Below are 22882 nucleotides of genomic sequence, written 5' to 3' on the forward strand. Positions count from 1 at the left end.
CGAATTTTGCACGTTACCCCCGTTTATTAACAAAACTACGTAGAAAGGGTTATATGTTATTCCCGTTTTCCTTTTTTTTTTTTTTCTTTTTTTCATTACAATTTAACGAAAAAAGGCAGGTAACAAAGAATGATTGATAACATAAGGAATGATGACAAAGAAATATTCAAAGTTCATAAGTGGTCAGCAGTTGCTGCATGGTCGTGGGATATCAGTGTAGACAATTGCGCTATTTGTAGAAATCATATAATGGACTTATGCATTGAGTGTCAAGCTAAGTTAAATGAAAATGATAATGATAAAGAGAAAAAAATTGATAAAGAAAATTGCACAGTTGCTTGGGGTGTGTGTAATCATGCTTTTCATCTACATTGTATATCAAGATGGATTAAAGCAAGACAAGTTTGTCCCTTAGATAACACTAATTGGGAATTCCAAAAGGCTGCAGATTAATTATTATCTAACTGTTTTTTACACTCCTAATTTTTGACCATGTACTTGGAGGGGGTATACGAAAAACATGAGCTCAAGTACAATCCCCTTTTAAAAACCCGTTTGCACGGTTTTCGAGATTGTCCAAATGGAAATTTTAAAGTGATATTTTCCTCCCCTTTTTGTTTCATTTTAGTTCTTTATTTGCTTCATTTTCGTCCCATTTTTACTCCACTTTCGTCTCATTTTTGCTTCACTTTCGTCTCATTTGTGCTTCACTTTCGTCTCATTTTTGCTTCACTTTCGTCCCACTTTTGCAATATTTTTTTTGTGACCCTTTGCATGTAACAAATTTTTTTTTTTTTTTTTTTTTTAAATCATTATTAAAAAATAAATAATATTAAAATAAGCAAATAAAAATTTTAATAAATGGAAAAATTAATAAAATAGGAACATACAATAACAAGAAAACATTGCGATGGTAAAAATAAAACGAAACAGTGGGGGGGTGCACTTGCAAATGTATATTCATATATATATATATATATATATGTATGTATACATGTGTATATATAAATATAGGTACACATATGTACGTCATGAAAATTATAAAAGGAATTAACAAAAAAAAAAAAAGAAAAAATCATATAAACGCACAACTCGTTATGTCATGAAAAGCACACTTCAATGTACACTTTAAATTAGACTAAAAAAAAAAAAAAAAAAAAAAATTATTCAAAAAAAATGACTTTCCTGACCATTTAAGCAAAAATTATTTTTACTTTATCATTCTCCCGAATTATGTATTCTTCAAAATGGATTAAATACCCTTCTCGTTCGTGCGCCCAATATCGTAACTGTGAAGGCGTCTTCTGTTCTGTTCCCCTCTCTACCTTTTACGTATGTATATATATATATATATATATATATGTATATGTAATTTTTGTTTTCTCTTCTTCCGTTTTTGCCTCTACTGTTTCACTTGTATAAGAAGTAATCCTGCACGGTTTTGGAGCACAAAGTGAGCAAGCAACATTTTGTGGATTTTATTTATATTTTTGCGCGTATGTTTAGGAGTTACACCATCCCTTTCAAGTTTTCCTCTTGCACTTGAAAGATACAATGTCATCCTTTGCTAAGGGCATCTTAATTTTATAAATGGCCTTTTGTACTAAGCCCCAAAAAGCTTCCTTTGCTTCCACTGCAAAAGCAAAACCTTTATGAGTAAAATCATTGAAACTATTTAGGCTATCTATATATGCTAATTTTTTCATTTCACATTTTCTTAAACCTTCAAACTTCCCAAGACTTAACTGCTCAAGAACAATTTGTTCCATAGTTGGTTTTTTTATAAATTGATAAGTCATAAGTACTATTAGAGGTAAGAGGGATACATAAAGAGATATAATAATAGAGATATAATAATTAGCAGAAGAGTGAGCTCGTTCGAACGTCCCATGTAATTCATCGGCTCCTACTATATCTAAAAAGAATTTTGTATTACTTATAATAAACCAGAAAAAAAAAGTAATAATAATTTCAAACCATAAAACAGCATGAGAAATAACAAACCAAGTGTTTGTCATAAGTACTACTACAACATTGACTGCAATAACATGATGTGTATAGAGTATTTGAGAAAAGGTATTAAAATCAATATCGACACTATGGTTTTCCTCTATGGTAGAATATGCTTGACCCGTTGAAAAGTGCAGAATAATTACAGTTTCTACTGATGCTAGCCAGATAGCAAAGAGTAAGTAAACAAATAAATACTGTGTACCGTATGATCGATATTTATCCGGTTTTGATCTTTTGCCTATCCATGATTTCATCTGGTCAGTTGACTTATGAAAAAAAGGGATACATTTAAATGGAAATAAAAAAATTTTAAAGAGACCATGATAACAATATTTTATTTTCTCTGTATAATATTCTATTTTTTTATTGGAATAAAGAGGCCATAATGTGGATGGGGATGTGCCATATAGTAATGGATTATTCAAGAGTATATGATGAGGTAGTTGTTTATCTAATGCTACAAAAAATATAACTGGTAAAGAGGTAAACGCTATGTTAATAATTTGCTTAGTCCATGGATTCCATGCATCGATTGCACTATATCCTGTCCAGAATATCAAAACCATAGAACATAAACAAAAACTTACATTACGAAAAATGCAAAAATATACTAAGAAAGAATTCCTTCTTAATGATTCTCTTCCATGTACAAATAATAATTTTTTTAAATATTTAAATTCACTTATGGTAAAGTCAGAGGATCTAGCTGCTTGTAATCCCTCCTTACCAGCTATTCCAACACCAACATTTGCCATCAAAATCATACCTACGTCATTTGCACCATCTCCTATAGCTAGAGATGTTCCCCTAGGATTAAATGCTGAATTTTCCTTAACTAGTAATGACTTCTGTTTTGGTGTCACTCTACATGCAATAAGAGTTGATGCACTTCTAGCCAATGTGTAAAATTTTATTTTTAATATTTTATTATTCATAATTACATCTAATGCTTCCCCAGTAATAGTAATAGAAAATTGGGAATAATGTACTTTATTATCCTTTGCTTTCATTTTATCTATATCATTATTATTATTATTATCATTATTATTATTATTATTATGACCAAATGATTCACTAGATTCTAAAAAGGAATTATATATTTTTTCTTGTTTATCCAATCCAGGAAGAGAAGATGAAGTATCATTTTTAATATTAAAAATATTTGATGATATACTACTTTTATTTATTGTACCAAAAATATTTGTTTTCATAAAATTAAGAATAGTTTCAGATCTTAGATCTAAATTTAAATGCTCCCAGTTAACACTATTCCACCATTTATTCCCATGATTAACATTCAATAAATTAGCTGCGTTTGTATTTTTCTCATGAATATTAATTTGTTCAAGTAATAACGTTGGACTTGTTTCTGTAAATACAGCATTATACGTTTCCTTATTTAGTATATTTATTGAATGTCCAATGTTTATTGCTGTTTCAAGTTTGTCTCCTGTCAATACACAAATTGTCATCCCTGCATCTCTCAAATCTTGTATCACTTGAGGAACATCCTCCTGTAATTTATCATCAATTCCGGTGCAACCGATTATTACTAGATTTTTTTCCGCTTCATCATAAAACGTTTGCAAATAGTCCTCGTCTCCTGCATCTTCTCCTGCTGTTATTCCCCCTTTTCCATTTTCTGATTTCTTCCTTGCTTCCATATGACTTGTATACATACTACTAAACTCATCTTCTGTTAAATGTTTATATCCTAACACTAAGGTCCGAAGGCCAGATGTTGCAAAGGCATTTAACTGATACTCTATATGTCCCACAATATGTTCTTGATTTTTGGCAGCCAGTTTTAGTACACTTGTGTCAGCACCCTTTACTAGCATGTATATTTCATCCTTTTCATTTTTAACAATTAGGGACATTCGTTTCCTAACATTGTCGAAGGAAAATACATCAAGGATTTCAAAGGAAAGGATGGGCACTACTTTCTTGTTAATTTTTTTTTTTTCTTCCTCTCTCACTCGTTCGTCCCTTTGTTCCTCTATTCTTTCTCCTTTTTCCTCTCCCATTTTTTCGTCCCTTTCTTTCTCCACAGCTTCCATCCTAGTCTGTTCACTAAAGCTCACCTTGTTGGAAGTAAATATATTTTTAATGGGTATGGACATGTAGAAATTGCTGGCCTCATCTTTCACATTATAGTTAATGGAACTTCCCAAAGTAGACTCATTTAATTTCGATTGTCTTTTTTTTTTGTCTTTACTCATGGATACCTCCGGAAAGTAGGTATCAAAGTTATCTTCATAAAAACGCTTTTTCAACAAAAAATCGTTGAATACCTTTTCTCCTAAAATAAATCTTTGTGCAAATGTAGATGTTAACTCAACTTCGATTGTTGTTAAATTTGGTCTATTAACGAATTCACATCCTAGATATAAGGAAGTACTAATCAATGCTAATTCGTCTGGAGAACTTGTATCATATTGTGGTTGAGTTTGAGTTATATAAGTATAATTAATTTGTGTTTCTTTATCATATATTTTTATTTTATCCATACTATTGTTTTCATCTTCATTAATATCCATTTCATCTATATCCACATTTCTAATCATACCACTATGACATAAACTTAATACTAATAATAAGAAATGCACTTGATCTTCTGCATCATTCCGAATACTATAAATTTTGTTCACAAATAATATTCGATTAAAAAAAACAAATTGATTTTCTCCTCGTTCGAAATCGCTTTCACTGTATATATTCGTCATATGTTCATCCGTCAAACTGTTCAAGTGCATATGCTTCTTTTTTTTTTTATGACTATTGAGAGACGTCCTCGACCAGTTCAGGGGATGCACTTTCGATTTTTTGTAATGTTCATTCATTGAGCTTATTCTTAGGTTCACATTTCGCTTCGTCGGGATGTTACTCTGGAACCCCTGGAAATATTCGCTTTTGTCCTTGTCATTTTTTCTTCCCACCTGGTCATTTTCGCTACCCATCTGATCATTTTCGCTACCCATCTGATCATCTTTTTCATCGTCATCTGCGTCCCCCTGTGAATCCTCTTCCGCATCGACAGCTGCCTTTTCTTCCTCTTTCCCCTCGGGAGCAACAATGAACGAACCGAACTTGTCAGAACTTTGCATCCTCCTCCTTTTCTTCATTATATTATCTTTAATATCCCTAAAATCGTAAAAACCATAAATGCCCTTATTCCCTAGTCCTATATTTTGCAACTGCATTACATTTTGAGTAAGTGTACCAGTTTTATCCGAGTAGATATGAGTAACGTTTCCCATCTCTTCTAGTAGTTGTCCAGCTTTACTTAAAGCATGCCTACCAGCCTTTTCACTATACATATCATTATCCCAGTTAATTAGATATCCCTGTAGTAGTCTGACAACTTCCCATATTAATAACAGATCGACAGGAATAAAAGAACCAAATAATAGAACCATAGAACCAATAGTAATAAAGAAAGTTTTCAAGCTATCTGAATGTTGATCTAGATGTAAATACCATAAATTATAGCCTTTTTTTCTCATCCACAATACACCTGCTATAGCTACAATAAAAGAAATAAAAATTTGACAAATAATTAACACAATAACATGATTTCCATAAACAAATTCTAATCTTGACCATTTCTGTCTTGATTTTGTAGATGCATTTTTCATTAATTTTGTTCTATTTCCAGTATTAATTACTAACCCATATATCCATTTCGTGTTTACTAGAGATGTTCCCCTTAGTACTAAGTTATCTATAGTTATATGAACAACATGCTTTTCTTTTTCCCTCCTTTGCTCCTTTTGCTCATTTGTGTAATCAAAAATAGATATTTTTTCATCATATTCCGTGGTGCAATCCTCGTTTCTTCCCTTCCTTTCCACTTCCACATTCGGTACATTAGATACATTCGAAAGCACAAAATGCTGTTCATTTATTTCGCTTCGAAATCTGTTGTTCATATATGTCTTATTACCGTTATCCGTATCATCGACGTCTTTTGAAGCCTCTTTTCCTGACTTGCACATGTATTTTTTACCTTTCGCCCCGTTGAGTAGTTGCTGTTGCTGTTGCTGCTGCTGTTGCTGCTTCTCATGCTGCTGAGTCACCTCCTTTCCTAATGCTCTAAGCCGACTGTTGCTATCATAAAAATGCACAACTACCCCATCGTCTGCCTTATACTGCAGAGGAGGAAGTAGCATGTACCCCTTATAGTCAAAGATGTCATCATTGGGTCTTTCACTTATTAACTCAATTCTACAATAGCCCGCACTTTTATCATGTTTAAAATATTTGGATATATCAGGTAAACAATATTTCTGTTTTACATTAGATTCACCATCGACATTTTTAGTTTCAATATTTACTATACCTTTTTTATTTGAACAATTTAGTACTATTAAATCTGCTGGGAAATATTCATAGGCAAAGATTTTAACAACATCTCCATCTTTAATATTTGCCCATTTCTTTTCCTTCAATATCCCATTTTCAAAAACCATTGTACTTTTACTATTCTCTTCATTATCAGATTTATGTCTTTGCCAATCTTCAAAAAACTCTTTTATCATAGCTACAACTATAATAAAAACTAAGGGGATCAAATAAGTGGGCATTCCTTTCGAATCTGTTATTTCTGGTATTAACTGTAACATAGATATGGATAAAAAATATAAATTCCCTAACCTCAGAAATTGAAAAAATACTATTAGAGGTATAAAACTGTATATCTTATATTTAGCTGTCCTAATCTCATTTCGGTGTTTCTTACCATATATTATATCAATATTTAAATCTTCCTCCTCTAATCTTTTATGGGCATTTTTTACATACAATTCATGATCTTTGTTTATTTCAAAATTAGAAATCAAATATATTTTATTTTCGTGCCTTATACCCTTTATCTTACTCGTTATCCACTCCACCACATTCATTATAACTTCCTGGTTCGTTGGACGTTTCGGTTGAGTGGGGGGAGGGGGGTTGCGGAAGGGATGAATCTGTGTATATATTAGCAAATGTATAGCGTGAACACATGTATAACATGCATACATACACATATATACACGTATGCATGCACTTGTACATATATATACCTATATGCATGCACGTACTTGGGTGTACTAAGAGGGAACAAAAAAAAATGGCATTATCAGCTATTTGTTTTTGGCTCCCTATTATGCTAAAGCAAATGCATGCTGCCTCACCCCCAGCATTTACATTTACTTAAAAAAATACAAGTAGAATCCCATAGTCGATTAAGACCTCTTATTACCTACCCCTTAATAGGAGATTTACCTGAAATTGTTAAGCTTACTGTGAGGGTAAACAGCGGTAAAAATAGGAACGTGGTCAGTGCGCTTAATGTGCACAACTTGTAGAACTCTCACAATGTCTTGAATATAAAATGTGGACCCAATAGGAAGTATATGTTAATAAGTAAAACACAACAACCCTGACAAAGGGGAAATGGGGCACGAAAAAAATATTGCAGTACGACAACAACGGAATTAACAGTAAGTGAAAAAAAAAAAAAAGGTAAAAAGAATAAGTATAAAAAGTAAAAAGGAGAATATGTACATAATACATGTAATTTGTATCACTTAACATAAAAGCGCTAACGAAATGCGCACCGGAAATGGCAATTATGTCACAGATGAAGTTGTTTTGGGATAAGTAAAACTTTAAAAAAAAAAAAAAAAAAAAGAAGCACCAAGTAGTTAGCAGTAAATAGTAAACAGTGAACAGTAAACTATAAATAATAAACAAGAAACGGTAAACGGTAAACGGTAAACGGTAAACTATAAAATATTAAATATAAATTGTTAAGTGTTAATTGTTAAGTGTATACTAAAAAGTGCGAAAAAAAATTCTTTAAAAGAAAAGAACTGTGATGATCATATTCTGGTAGTTCACTATGGGTGAAACGACTGAGCAAAATATATTTTTTAAACACATTTATGTGTATATGTATATATGCATGTATGTATGTGTACATGAAGGCATACATACATACATACATAAATACATGCCTTTCTGCTTATTTAAGCGAGTTATGGTTTGTAGGAAAATAAGTTGGTATATCCATATCTGCTCATGCATGATATGTACACAGGGTCTCACGTATTTTCCCCTTTTTTTCCTTTTTTTTTTTTTTTTTTTGTTTAACGGAAATTAACGAATGAAGCACAACTTTTCCATTTTGTAAAAATAGGACATAAAAAAAAAAAAAAAAAAAAAGTATAAAAATTAATATTGAAATATTAAGTGGAAATAAAATTAAAATATTGCTTGGAAATAAATACATACGCAATAACTTCCTCTTTTGTTTGATAGGGGAATAAAAAATTTATAAGGATATTTCTAATGGCAGCGTGAAAGGGTACAACACGTTATATGAGCATAGGTATACGTAATATATGTATGTTCGTATGCATATATATATTTTAGGCTTCACTTCTTTACCTTGCTCCAGATTTTACATGTTAGTGTACATATATAATACAGAAAAAATTACCCAAAAAAAAAAAAAAAAATTGAAATTATGTCGAACGAGTTTGCTAAAAAATTTTAGTTTCTAAAAAGTAAAAAGGTACATCCTCTTTATGCTTACCATGTAAGGCAAACAGTTAAGTAAAAAATGAAAAAAGAAAGTTAATATATAAAAGATACAAAATAAAACATAAAAGATACAAAATAAAGGATAAAAGATACAAAATAAAAGATAAAAAATACAAAATAAAAGATAAAAAAAGCACTGCTTTTTAAATTTAATTATTAACATGCTACACTGTTTAGCAAACTTAAAAATATAAATAAAAGAGTAAATACATAGAAGTAAAAGAAGAAAAAAAAAGTAAGAATAAAACATTGTACTATGTGAATTATGTTGAAAAATAAAAACTGCAACGTACAGAAACTACAATTCAAGTGTATAAACGATACATATATATATATATATATATATATATATATATATATATACACATATATGTACACATGTTCATGTATGAGTGAATAATAGGTTTCCATTTTAGAAACACAAAAATGCTGACAAAAATGCACAAAAAATGAACAGTTCTGAATTTTTAATACATGTGAAAGAAAATAAAAATAAAATAAAATCGTAAAAAAGTTGCTCACTGTATATATATATATGAGTATATGTATATATATATGTATGTATATGTATATATGAATTAGCCTCGGAAGGTATAAAAAAATGGAAGGATTTAGAACAGCTGTTTTATTTATTATTATATATCTGTCTTTTTATTTGGCCCATTCAAAAATTGGTATGATCAAAATATATTGGTGGATATCGTGTGGGCTAATTTTAGTTAAATATCTCCCAGTACTATGTTATATATTTGTTCTCATCGTACTTATGCATACATATATATATATATATATATATGTAGATAAACTCTTGTGGGTGGATCATTTGCGAACTCTGTACATTTGATACTTTGATGCTGTAAATTTTATACTGCTCTTATCTAAACTTATTTTGTGTTATAATTTCATCCCCATTTTTTTTCCTTTTAGACAATTTTGATGATATTATAATTGTTGAAGAGCCAGATGAATCAACAAATGGAGATGTGAACTCAGCAAAAAATTCGGAGGGTAAAAAGAGGAAAAAGAAAAAGGATAAAGAAAAAATAAAGAAAAAAGAAAAGAAACAGTCGAAATGCCTTCCATTATTTACTATACTGCCAACTGCAGAAACAACTAAAATAATTAGATATAAACGTATATATATATATATGAATATGTATATATGTACCCATAGGAAGCTCTTAAAAATCAATGGGCTATAAAATAAAGACATTTGTTTACACCTTCCTTATCCGTGTGCCTCACTTTTTTTTTTTTTTTTTTATTTTCATTTCTAACATGTGCAGCTAAAAACGAAGGTAGTAACCGGAACGAGGTGCATGGAAGTATATTGTACTCATGGGTAGGAGAAAATGAAAAATTGTTTTACTTAAAAATAGTATTATTTATATGTGTATTAATTGTAACCATTGTTAATGGTTTGATAGGGAAGAAAACGAATAGAATGATTGCTCTCTATTGGTTAAGGTCATGTAAAGATATATTTTTAGAACAATTTGCAAAGTTAGGTAATGATAAATCCTTTTTATTAGAAAAATCTTATGATAATTATGATTTTTATTGTACTGGTAGAAAGAATTGTAATTATTATTTTGTTAACTTAAATTTATGTAAAAGGCAATGTTTATGGAGGTACTATATTTTAAATTATATAATCAAACAAAATGATACTATGAATATTGCTATCAATTTTGAAAAATTGGATAAAAATATTTTATGTGTTTATAAAAAACATCAGAAAAAAAATATTGAATATCGTTTCCCGAACTTAAATAAATACACAAAATTTTTGAGCAAAAAAGAGATAAAACAAGTGTATGAAATTAAAGGTGATTCATCTGAAATTGTTGATTTAGTTTTAAGTGGTAAAATATTAAATTTCTTAAATACTTACGATAAATATATAAATTATTTATGTATTACTGATATTCCATTATTTGATTGTGAAGATAAAACGAATGAAAAAAAAGACGAAAATGTTAAAGTTGAAAAGCATAAATTTTGTTTTTTAAATTTTGTTATTCCAAAACATGTGGAGGATTTACGTTTATTAATCAATTTTTCTATTTACATGATCGATGCATGTTACTGCATTGAGTTATCGGAAAGGGTTAGAGATCATGTTAAAAAAATAAGAAGTATTGTTGAAAAGGAGGATATACGAAAGAAACAAGAATTAAGAGAATTACAAGAAAAAAAAAAGGCAAAAAAAATACAAGAAGAAAAGGAAAGAATTGACAAAATGTCCGCCGACCAACAAAGGAAGTATGAGGAAAAGAAACAAAAAAAAAGTTTGAAAAAAATGAAGAAAATTAAAATTTTAAAAATGTGATCATTTGTTTTAATTTCGCACCCCTCGCTTTGTAATTTTTTACGTATTCATGTCGGACTGTATTCATATTTCTGTAACTCCATTTTGCATCCCTATTTTGTAGCTCTATTTTGTAGCCCTATTTTGTATCCCTATTTTGTATCCCTATTTTGTAGCTCTATTTTGTAGCCCTATTTTGTAGCCCTATTTTGTAGCCCTATTTTGTAGCCCTATTTTGTAGTTCTATTTTGTAGCTCTATTTTGTAGCTCCATTTTGTAACCCTTTTTTTTTACCTACCCTATTTTGCTTGTGGTACCGCACAGAAGCGGGTACACATAATCCTATATACAAAGACGTGCATACACAATTGTGCATACGCAAATGTGGGCACGTAATAAACATGTGTATATTAGCATATTTACTTCTCTTCAAATTGTCTTTTATTCTTAACATCCCTCTTTTTAATAATTAATATTTCCTCCTTTTGTTTTTATAAAAACTTTTTGAATTTTTTTTTTTATCTAATTTATATGCGTAAAAGGAGATGTAACTACATGCGCGATTGATGTATTTTACGGTTGTGTGGTGCGTATATTCATGCAATTTCGTTATATTGTTATTTCATTGTTTTGTTGTTTCGTTGTTTTGTAATATTATTTTTTTTATTATATTATTTTTTATTACATTATTTTTTATTACATTATTTTTTATTACCTTATTTTTTATTACATTATTTTTTTTTACTTTATTTTTTTTTATTGTTTTTTTTTCTTTTTGATATATTGCACATGATAAATACTAAAAAAAATTAATTCCTTAATTTATAATAAGATAAAATATAAGAAAAAAAAAAAAAAAAAAAAGAAAAGAAAAGAAAAGAAAAATTAAAAAAAAAGGTAATTTTAAAAACATGATTTATGTGTCCACTTAATTTGGCCTTGAGCATTTTCGTCAACGCAGAATAACTATATATGTATGCACTGTCAATTTGAGGTTATATATTACAAAAATTATGTGTTTCGGAGGTAAGACTCATCAACATATTTTATAATGTCGATGAAAGACTCGTCCAGTGAGCTCCTCCCTATCAAAAACCCATCCACAAAGGTGTTGTCAAGGAAATTCTAAAAGAGGACAAATATGAAGCTGTGGTATCGTATATATAATAAAGCGAAGTAACGATGGGACACACACATACAAAAGGGATAAAAAAAAAAAAAAAAATAAAATAAAATAAAAATATTTGTTGTACTTCACTTATGAAAGAATACCTTCATATTGTATTTTGTTATGGATCCACCGTAAACTATCTGCATTTCCTCGCTTATTTGTGCGTTTACCTCTTCAGCAATGTTTTTCTTTATATCTTGGAAAAGTGGACAGAAAAAACAAATTACGTAAAATGAAACGAAATAGAGTAAAATAAAATAACATAGTTGAATAAATGGACAAGGAGCGATGTAGCGAAATGGAGAAATAATAAATGGGGGTATGATTACACATATGAGTTCGCATGTCACTGCATATTGTTATAACTTTTTTTATGTAACACATTTTCCCTCTAATCAATAAATTTGTTCATCTTATTAATCATTTTTCATAATTTAAGCATACCCCAATAACAATTATTTATTACGTCAGATGATACAGGATTACCCGTTCCTACAGCGCAGCTGGGCTCCAAGGCGATGATTATATTTTTCATTTCGTCCTTTGAAATTTTCTTTTTGATAAACTTGAAAAGGGGTATATGCAAAAAAATTAAGTGAGCATGTGGACAAAGGAGTAAACAAAAAATTCAACAAATACCGTATTCGTTTTGTGAATATACATACATCTTATGTGTACTCGTGTACATATACTCGTGAACGCGGACAGGTAAACAATTATGCTTATAAATATAAATATATATAAATATAAATATATATAAATATAAATATATATAAATATAAATATATATAAATATAAATATATATAAATATAAACATAAATATAAATATAAATATAAACATAAATATAAATATATACATATAAGCGGGCATGTATACATGCATATGCGTATTTTTTTTCCCCTTTTAATGGGGCCTTACGGACAAAAGCTTCTTTATTTGCACGGAGTGGAAGCCAAACTTTTCATTTATGTAATCTTCACCAACACACAAAATCACTTTCAATTTTGAATTAATCGCATTGTATACTTTTAATACTGTTTGCTCAAGGGTCTCTCCGTTGTTTCCAAATCCTCTCTTTCTTTCACTGTGTCCTATTATAGTGTACCTACTTCCAAATTCATGTATTAATGTAGCTGTTGTTTCACCTGTATAAGCACCTAAACCGTTTACTAAACTTACGTCTTGTGAACATGTATATATTTTTGAATTGTTTTCCTTAATCTTTTCAAGTAGGTAAGGAATAAATAATAAATTAAGAGATAAAATTAAATCTATTCTATTGGAATATTTAATTTTTGTTAAAATATCAATTAATCTATAAGCTTGTTCTTTTAACAGATAACATTTCCAGTTACCTATAATAATTTTTTTTTTATTTTTTTTTTTTTCTCTCTCACTATTAATATTATTATTAATATATGATACATATATTTTACTTAACTGTTTGTGGAAATTATTTTTTAAATTTATGTTATTTAATTTGTTGTATGCATTTTGTGTAGTATATTTTCTCTTTTTTAATAATAGCCTTGATGAAATAAAAAAAAAAAATTTCTTTCTTATATCAAGTGTGACAGGTAAATCCTTTCGTGAAGAATAATTAAATTTAATGAATTTCAAATTTAGCAAATACACACATAACAAAGCAAGTATTTTTGCCATTTTAAAAGGAAGGAGAAAGATGTGTTAGTTAATGGTAAAGGACCGGGGTGGCGGGCATTTTGTGTGCTTATCTGTAGGAAGCACATATGCATTTAAGTATGCACGTATGCAATAATGTACGTAGGTATGTATGCATTCATATATATACATGTATACGTATTAGAACCGCGGAAGACCAAAACAAAGCATTTTTCTTGTTATACGCGAAGCGCAAAACATTATGTTTGCAGGATAGTAAAATCAAATGATATGTAAAAACGATTTAAAAAAAAAAAAAAATGGCTCGAAAATATATGCACAAAAGTAATGCCAAATATCTACAAAGAGGTTCGCAAAAGGCATCTCAAAAATATGTGCAAAAATGGGGTACAAAAAAAGTAGGTGGTGGATGTATATTCAAAGTGTCTCCTATAATTAACGACTTACACTAGATTGTATCATTTTTACATTAGCTGGGTGAAATAATTTTTTTTATTTTTTATAAAAAAACTTAACTCAGATATAACTCAACACAATCTAATAAAAACAAGTTAAATAATTATTTGTTCAATTTATTTTATGTATGCCATCTCATAGTGAAGGAGAAAAGCACACATACGTGCGTATATACATACGTACATGTGTACATATATGCTTACATGTGTACATATATGCTTACATGTGTACATATATGCTTACATGTGTACATATATGCTTACATGTGTACATATATGCTTACATGCGTACATATGTGCTTACATACTCGATTACATACCGCATACACGATTACATACCAGTAGCTTCATACATATATGCATATCTCATTACATACATACACAGAATAATTAAAAGCTATCGAAACGGCTATGTTCATGTAGCATAAATACCTTAAGTAGGAACACTAATGCGTTTTAAGTAATATATACTAGGTATAACTAAAACGTAAATATATTTTCAAAATGTATACAAAATGTACGTACTACTTACATTTATTATTCTATGTACAATTATAAATTATACTATTTAATATAGCATAATATAATATGTAAATTTTTTTTAACAAAAATTATTACAAGTATAAAAATAAAAATGATTTATAAGGAGAATTTTGCTAGGTGTATTGCAATATTATATGAGGTTGTTATATTACTTTTGTTTTTCTATAGTTCTTTAAATGTTCACAAAGGGGAAAGTATAGTTAGTTTTTCATATTTTTATGAAAGATCCATATAAAAATGTACTCAAAAATAGCACAAGTTTTAGGATTTACCTAGGCACAACAAAGTGGGAAGGCCCTATCCTTTTAGGTTACATGGATGTATGAGTGCATATATGTGTGCGGTTATGTATGTATGTATGCACATGCATTTATATTTATGTGTGCTCAGGTACTCATTTGAATATATATGGACATGACGCAATTCTTCACGCGCTTATGTTCAAAACAACATGATGTTCATGATTTTACGCAATTTTTAATGGTCTTATAAAGGCAGAACAATGTACACACAGTAAATGTTTTTATGAAATTCTATTTTCACAAATTAAAATTCGAATTAAAGTTTTAAGAAAAAAAAAAAAAAAAAAAAAAAGACACTTTTTCTGTACATTTTATATTCTTATTTTTTTGTATTCTCTAACACTTGACAAACCAAGCATGGCGTTCCTCTGTTATAGTAAAAAAAATTATATATGTTTCTGGCCATTTCTTCTTACATAAAACTCCTATTTTTTTTCAAACTTTTCACCTAAGGATAGGAATAGAACATATTAATGTTCCTCATCTTTTTCGTATTTGTATATATTACTGCTTTATATTTTTGCAATTTTACGCATTTTGCTACAGCTCAGCTGGGTATTTTCTTTTTTTTTATTTACTAGAGTGCTAATGCTTGCAATGTAACTATATACACAAATAAAATAAAATAAAATAAAACATCTTGTACGTAACAACTCTTTTTTTTTTCTTTTATTTTTACAAAATTAAAAAAAAAAAAAAAAAAAAAAAAAAAAAAAGCACGTAAATAAATAAGAAACATAAGAATAACAAATATATTCATACGTTAATTACGCAAGTGTATTTTTTAAAGAAAAGAAATAAAATAAATAAGCAGTCTTTAATGGTAAAAATTAAAAATACTGAACGAATGAATGTGTGAAGTGGACGTGACAAAAAAAAGAAAATATGTAAACGGATTACTAAAAAATCTATTTAATTTATTTATATAATAAGGGGGGGGGGGGAAAAACAAAAAAAAAAAAACTCATAAATGATGATATTTTATTAATGTTATAAAATGTGTGTGCACATCTTATTCAATTTCTTCATAGTGTGTTAATTAAATTATAAAATGAGTATTTGTTTCATTCTTTTTTACTTTCGTGAGGCTCCTTTTTATTCGTTTTTTATTCTTTTCGTTATTTATTTATATATTTATATATATATTTATTAAATAATTCGTTCATTCATTTATTCATTCATTCATATTACTTTCATAGTTCGAACTCTCTGGTAAGTTTCTCGTTGCATTCTTTGCATTTTATGGTAATTGTTGCACAGAATTTATTATGTTCATGCTTTAAAATGTCTGTATTTACTGCTTTATTTATTATTTTTTTTTTTTCATGGGGCCTAATTTTATCATTTAACGATGTGAAAATTTCAAAATGATAATCAGTCATAGTAGGATCAACTGTACTGCGTTTATTTGAGTCATAAAAACTTTGAGTAGGTATTTCACTTTTTAATGAAGATCTTCTACTCCTTCTATATTCTTTCCTTGCATTTATTTCTTTGTCATTCATGTAGTTACTCTTGTATAGTTTAGTTAAGCTATCCCCATTATGATAATCCATCTTAAACCTCCAGTCACTAGCCACTACTTAGTAGTTACTTTGTACTAGTTACAATTAGTTAATTAGTGACTGTTGTTTATTTAGTAGTTTTTTTGTATTTACTGTTGTGTATTATTAAATGTTAATTATTATTAAATGTTAATCATTAAATGTTAATCATTAAATGTTAATCATTAAATGTTAATCATTAAATGTTAATCATTAAATGTTAATCATTAAATGTTAATCATTAAATGTTAATCATTAAATGTTAATCATTAAATGTTAATCATTAAATGTTAATCATTAAATGTTAATCATTAAATGTTAATTAATAAATTTTAATTGTTAAATTTTAATTGTTAAATTTTATCTATTAATTTATATCTAATAATTTATATCTATTAATTTATATCTATTAATTTATATCTATTAATTTATATCTATTAATTTATATCTATTAATTTTTAATTTTTTTTCTCCCCCACTGATTTTTAAATAAAAGCGGGTAAAACCGACATAAACGTGTATCCGTGCGTACGAAGAATGGGCTTTAGTAAAAGTGTACTGGAACTTATTTGAAGCCTTATTCTTTACAACACTCTCCTGCAGCGTTGTTGTGTGTGTATGTATACATAATTATGTATATATATATGTATACCTATGCATACACATTTACACTCATATATAATATATATACACAGATTTGCTTTTTTGTTCTTTTCACATTTCTATTTCGACCAAGACAATAGCTTATTTCTAAATTCGTTTCGTTGCAATTTTGCACGAAAACAAAAAAAAAAAAAAATTAAGAAAAATTTCACGCATACGTGTGTTTATATACATACGCATATATTTATATGAACATGCATATAGGCGTACATGGCAAAATGAATAAATCTTATGCACAATGGGAAACATATATCCACTGGTAACGGCTAGGTTGTTAAAAAAAAAAAAAAATCGTCAAAAAAAGAAAAATGAGCTCCTTAGATATGTTCCTTCGATTTTATACGTAATTGTACGAAGAGTTTCCTAGGTTAACATCTAATGTTGTTGCATGTAAATGTACATATATACATATATATATTTAAGTGTGTGTGCGTGTGCACGTGTTATTATATACATACAGTTTGCTATACACTCTTATATTTGCCATTATACTGAAACCTCCAGGCATAAATAAATAATAAAATTTTTTAATTTGCCTATTATTCAATTTTTTTTTTAAGGCACTGAAATGTTTTTCTATAAAAAAATAAACATTGGTACAGGTGTAACAAAAAAAAAATAAAAAAGAATATGCGTTTGTGTAACCTTCAAAATGATTAAGTTGTCAAAGCAAAAAACGCTTTATAATTATTTGAATTATACAAACGGCAACGATATTTTTGTAAAAAAAAAAAAAAAAAAAAAAAAGCTTAAACTTATTTCTTTAAAATTTAATTATACAACTTATATGAAAACCTTGCAAAGGGACCTGCAAGTTACCAGTCCTCTTGTTAACAAAACAGTGTTATCCTCCAAATATGAACATTTTAAAGTATGTTAACATTTCCATGTAAAATCGAGGAGCTATATTTTTATTACCTGGAAAAAGTTATATTTAATTTTTTTTTCTCTTTTTAGTTTTCACTTTGCAATATTATATATGTACCCTTTCTTAGTTGTCCCTCTTATATATAGTTTTATATTTTTCTATTTAAGGGTTTTTCTTTTTTGAAATTAAAAAAAAAACAATTAAAAAAATTAAGCGGCAAAACAAAATAGTCTCATGTGAGATAATATACGAGCAAAATATAGCTTACATAAGGTTAAAAAAAAATGCGCTCCTTCGCCTCTTTTTATTCTCCTTATATGAAGGATGCACCTTTAAGAACGATTAATCCATTATGGGTATTAATGAGGAATCTAAAAAAAAAAAAAAAAAAAATCTTATTTTTGTCGTTTTTTCTAAAAATAACATACATGTGTATATGTATACAGTAATGAATATCTATACAGTGTTGTATACCTATACAGATATGTATATCTATGCAATTACGTATATCTATGTAGTTACGTATATCTATGTAGTTACGTATATCTATGTAGTTACGTATATCTATGCAGTTTAGTACATATCTGTACAGTTTAGTATATATCTGTACAGTTATGTATATGTACATAGAGATGACCTGTACAATTAACCAAGCAAAAGTTTTATATATGAATAAAGAAACTTCGAATATTTAAGCTTGTGCATCCCCCTTAAATTTCATAAAAAATAAATAACTTAATGCAAGATGTTATAAGTATGGCCATTTCTTCTATAAAGAGAAGGAATAAGCTAATAGATTCATTAAAAAAAAAATAAAAAAAAAATAAAAAAAAAATAAAAAATAATAAAAAAGAAAAAATAATAAAAAGTCGCTGTTTTTTATATTACTCGATCGCATTTAAAGTGTGGATCATCCTTAACTTGCATAAAGAAAAAAGAAAAAAATCAAAAAAAAAAAAAAATGCAGAAGGAAAAACTTATAAATAACCAAATAAAATAAAACAAACGAACGATTACTATAATAAGAGGTACTATACTATGCGAGAAAGAAGGACATCGTTGAGCCATATTAAAACACCGCTCACTTAAATTTAACGTACAAAGAGAAACCCTTATATATATATATATATATATATATATATATATAATATTTATATTTATTTATTTATTTACATATATATATGTCCGTTAAGCATATCGGAAAAGAAGGTTTCGCACATATATCTCTTGTACATATCTCCCTCACCTCCAAAGTGCTAAAAATTTTGCGCAAATATATATTTGTTTATACGCACCCGTTTGCTTGTGTCAGTGTTTGATATACACTTTGATTTTCTGCTCTGCTTCAACAAATTTGACCGTAAAAAAGAGACCATTTTAAAGGCTGAATTATTAATGGCATGTGCACGAATACATGCTCATGTGCGTATGTCCACCCCCCGTAGAGACGAAAAGGTAAAACGTTATCTGCTAACAGTACGTATATTAGAGCATGGAAAGAATGAACTATTTCAGCAAAACGAAGATAATTATAAAGGTGCTGGGGGCTGGGCAAACAGTGGGTAGATCATGCGTTATAGTGGAGTTAGAAAATAGACGGGTAATGTTTGACTGCGGCTCACATTTAGGATATAAAGACGAAAGAAAATACCCTAATTTTAACTTACTAGTAAAGGATGACAATTATGATATTACTGGCAGTAACTTTAGTAGGAGCAATAATAGAAGTAGTAATAATAGAAATAGTAATAATAGCAATAGTAATAATAGCAATAGTAATAATAGCAATAGGAATAGTAATAATATCAACAGTCAGTGGAATGTGGGGGAAAAAAATTTGGGAGAAGCAGACGCGTATGATATTCTGAACACTGAGGTCAATATAAGTATAGTGAATAGTAGCATTTCAGATAAAGAGAAATTGATAAATAATTTGAAGAGAATAAATGAAATAATCGATTGTGTAATAATCAGTCATTTTCATATGGATCATATAGGTGCATTACCCTTTTTTACTGAAATTTTAAAATATAAAGGTACAATTATTATGAGTTACCCTACAAAAGCACTTAGCCCAATTTTATTACTAGATAGTTGTAAACTAGCTGATATGAAATGGGAGAAAAAAAATTTCGAGAGACAAATAAAAATGTTAAATGAAAAATCAGATGAATTATTAAATTATAATATTAATTGTTTAAAAAAAGATCCATGGAATATTAATGAAGATAATATTTATAGTTGTATTAGCAAAGTAGTTGGACTTCAAATTAATGAAACATATGAATTAGGGAATTTATCTATTACTCCTTATTATGCGGGTCATGTATTAGGGGCTTGTATATATAAATTAGAATCGAACAATTTTAGTATAATTTATACTGGAGATTATAATACTGTACCTGATAAGCATCTTGGTAGTACTAAAATTCCTTCCTTAACACCAGAAGTATTTATATCTGAGTCAACATATGCAACATATGTTAGACCAACAAGAAAAGCTTCTGAATTAGAATTATGTAATTTAGTACATGAATGTGTTCATAAAGGTGGTAAGGTATTAATTCCTGTATTTGCCATTGGAAGAGCTCAAGAGTTATCTATTCTTTTAGATGATTATTGGAAAAAAATGAAAATTAATTATCCAATATATTTTGGTTGTGGTTTAACAGAAAATGCTAATAAGTACTATAAAATATATTCATCTTGGGTTAGTAGTAGCTGTTGTGTTCCTATGGAAAAAAGAAATCTTTTCAATTTTGCCAATATTTCTCCATTTGTTAATACATATTTAAATGAAAATAGACCAATGGTTCTATTTGCTACTCCTGGTATGTTACATACAGGATTATCATTAAAAGCTTTTAAAGCCTGGTCAGGAAATTCTAAAAACTTAGTTATTTTACCAGGATATTGTGTACAAGGAACAGTTGGTCATAAATTAATTATGGGGGAGAAAAAAATTGTATTAGATCCAACCACCATTATTAATGTTGCTTGTAAAATTATTTATTTATCCTTCTCAGCCCATGCAGATTCGCTTGGAATACAACAACTTATAAAACATGTCTTACCCAAAAATGTAATATTCGTTCATGGAGAAAAAAATGGAATGGAAAAATTGTCTAAACAAATTTCAAGTCATTATTATATTAATTCTATATGCCCTTCCTTAGGTCAACATTGTGAGTTTGATTTTTGCAAAGATAATATACAATTTCTGTATATGCATTATAGCGATTATAAAAAAATACTTCACAAAATTAATCTGCATATAGAAGAGGCTTCGTCCATTCCGTTAGCGCAAAATAAAGATAACTTGAACAAAGAGGAGCAGCTTAGTCTAGATCTGGCATCTTGTTCAAACACCTGTATGATCCCCTTCACAACTTACATTTTTTATCTCTCCATTCGTCAAAAGCCTTTCCTTTTGTTCTTTTCCAAAAGGGTCCTTTTGCTCTATTTGAAGAAGAGGTCTTTTCCCATAGCCTTTTGTCGGAACGGCCGGACGTTCACATCCGAACGTTTGTTTGGCAAACGCGATGGAGGACTACCAGGAGGGATATCAAGCGGCATGGCAGGCGAAGTACCAAATGATATGCAAAGAGGAAGCATCAGGGCGCCAAGTAATGCGAACCAACAAAAAACCGGAAAATTTGTAACCCCAAAAGGAAACCCATTAACAAATGATGAGAACTACAATTCAAATGAAAGAGGTAATAGTAATAAGAACATATTGAGCAGCACAATATTAAATTGTAAGAGCGATGATAATATATTATTGTTAGATCTTCCATGTACGCAAGATGAGGATGTTACTACTATAACTCCTGGTAGTCAAGCAGGCAAAAGGAAGTATACCGAAATTTGTGATAATGATAAATGGTTAGAAAGAGACCATTTAAAAAAAAAAAATACAATGAAGATCATAAAGAAGGAAATAGCAGATATATCTGATGCTAATAATATGAAGTATTTACCTAATGAACCAAGTTATGCAGGTAGTAACAAATCCGAGCTGAACTATCTAATGCGTGAAAATGATAAGAGCATATATGATTATAATGAAAAGCATGTTCATTATTCCTTTAGTAAAAAGGATGTAAATTCTATCCGTTATGAAGGATCTGTAGGGGAAATTGAAAAAGATGTGGGTAAGGAAGCAGAGTATGGCATGAATAAAGGGGAACACACCATCATGGACGATACTAGTATAGCTGAAAGCGATAACGGGTGTGATAACCGCAGTGATGGTGAAAGTTGGGATGGTGAAAGTTGGGATGGCGAAAACCCATTTTATAAGTATGATTTAGGTAAATCGAAAAGAAGGTACAACATTGAGAGGAATGAAGACAAGGTTATTTTGCCATTGTTGAACTTAAGATTTAAAGAGAGTGTAAGCATAAGCTATGAGCGCTTTTACAATTTTGTTATTACCTTTTTTCAAGAAATACTGAACAGTAAGAATAAAAATAATGTTCTTCATTTTGGAAAGAGCGTTATCATAAAAAATGTTAAGTGCAATGATACGTATTTTTTCCTTTTGTCATTTCATTCATTGAGAGCAATTCATGATGGAGAGAATTTACTGCTAATGCAGTGGTCCTATATTGACGATGCGCCCGAGTCTGTTATTCGGAAGTTTATAAACTCTGTTCATAGTTATAATGAAAGGAAGTGAACATATATATATGTGTGTGTATGTGGGCATCTTTATATGTCTGTAACAGTACGAACGTGTTTATTTGTTTCTCCTATTCGGTAAAAATATCGCACTT

General features: G+C 28.8%; 6 protein-coding genes across 6 annotated transcripts; 3 read left to right on the forward strand and 3 right to left on the reverse strand.

The window, feature by feature from the left end:
- Positions 1-129: 129 nt before the first annotated feature.
- On the forward strand, positions 130-453 carry MKS88_002412 (E3 ubiquitin-protein ligase RBX1; the record flags this gene model as incomplete). Its single annotated transcript, XM_067215418.1, has 1 exon — positions 130-453. One exon carries the CDS (start codon positions 130-132, stop codon positions 451-453), a length of 324 nt encoding a protein of 107 aa, XP_067073847.1.
- Positions 454-1523: 1070 nt separating this feature from the next.
- On the reverse strand, positions 1524-6917 carry MKS88_002413 (P-type ATPase; the record flags this gene model as incomplete). The annotated part of the gene is made up of 1 exon (XM_067215419.1): positions 1524-6917. One exon carries the CDS (start codon positions 6915-6917, stop codon positions 1524-1526), a length of 5394 nt encoding a protein of 1797 aa, XP_067073848.1.
- A 2288-nt stretch (positions 6918-9205) lies between these two features.
- MKS88_002414 (uncharacterized protein) lies at positions 9206-10936 on the forward strand (the record flags this gene model as incomplete). The annotated part of the gene is made up of 3 exons (XM_067215420.1): positions 9206-9278; positions 9532-9738; positions 9891-10936. The coding sequence occupies 3 exons, from the start codon at positions 9206-9208 to the stop codon at positions 10934-10936; spliced, it is 1326 nt and encodes a 441-aa protein (XP_067073849.1).
- A 990-nt stretch (positions 10937-11926) lies between these two features.
- On the reverse strand, positions 11927-13750 carry MKS88_002415 (triosephosphate isomerase; the record flags this gene model as incomplete). The annotated part of the gene is made up of 4 exons (XM_067215421.1): positions 11927-12040; positions 12188-12282; positions 12531-12651; positions 13007-13750. The coding sequence occupies 4 exons, from the start codon at positions 13748-13750 to the stop codon at positions 11927-11929; spliced, it is 1074 nt and encodes a 357-aa protein (XP_067073850.1).
- A 2472-nt stretch (positions 13751-16222) lies between these two features.
- Positions 16223-16585, reverse strand: MKS88_002416 (uncharacterized protein; the record flags this gene model as incomplete). Its single annotated transcript, XM_067215422.1, has 1 exon — positions 16223-16585. One exon carries the CDS (start codon positions 16583-16585, stop codon positions 16223-16225), a length of 363 nt encoding a protein of 120 aa, XP_067073851.1.
- Positions 16586-19605: 3020 nt separating this feature from the next.
- MKS88_002417 (cleavage and polyadenylation specificity factor) lies at positions 19606-22785 on the forward strand (the record flags this gene model as incomplete). The annotated part of the gene is made up of 1 exon (XM_067215425.1): positions 19606-22785. The coding sequence occupies one exon, from the start codon at positions 19606-19608 to the stop codon at positions 22783-22785; it is 3180 nt and encodes a 1059-aa protein (XP_067073852.1).
- Positions 22786-22882: the final 97 nt, after the last annotated feature.

The sequence above is a fragment of the Plasmodium brasilianum genome, chromosome 8, assembly GCF_023973825.1.
Source record: "Plasmodium brasilianum strain Bolivian I chromosome 8, whole genome shotgun sequence".
NCBI lineage: Eukaryota > Apicomplexa > Aconoidasida > Haemosporida > Plasmodiidae > Plasmodium > Plasmodium brasilianum.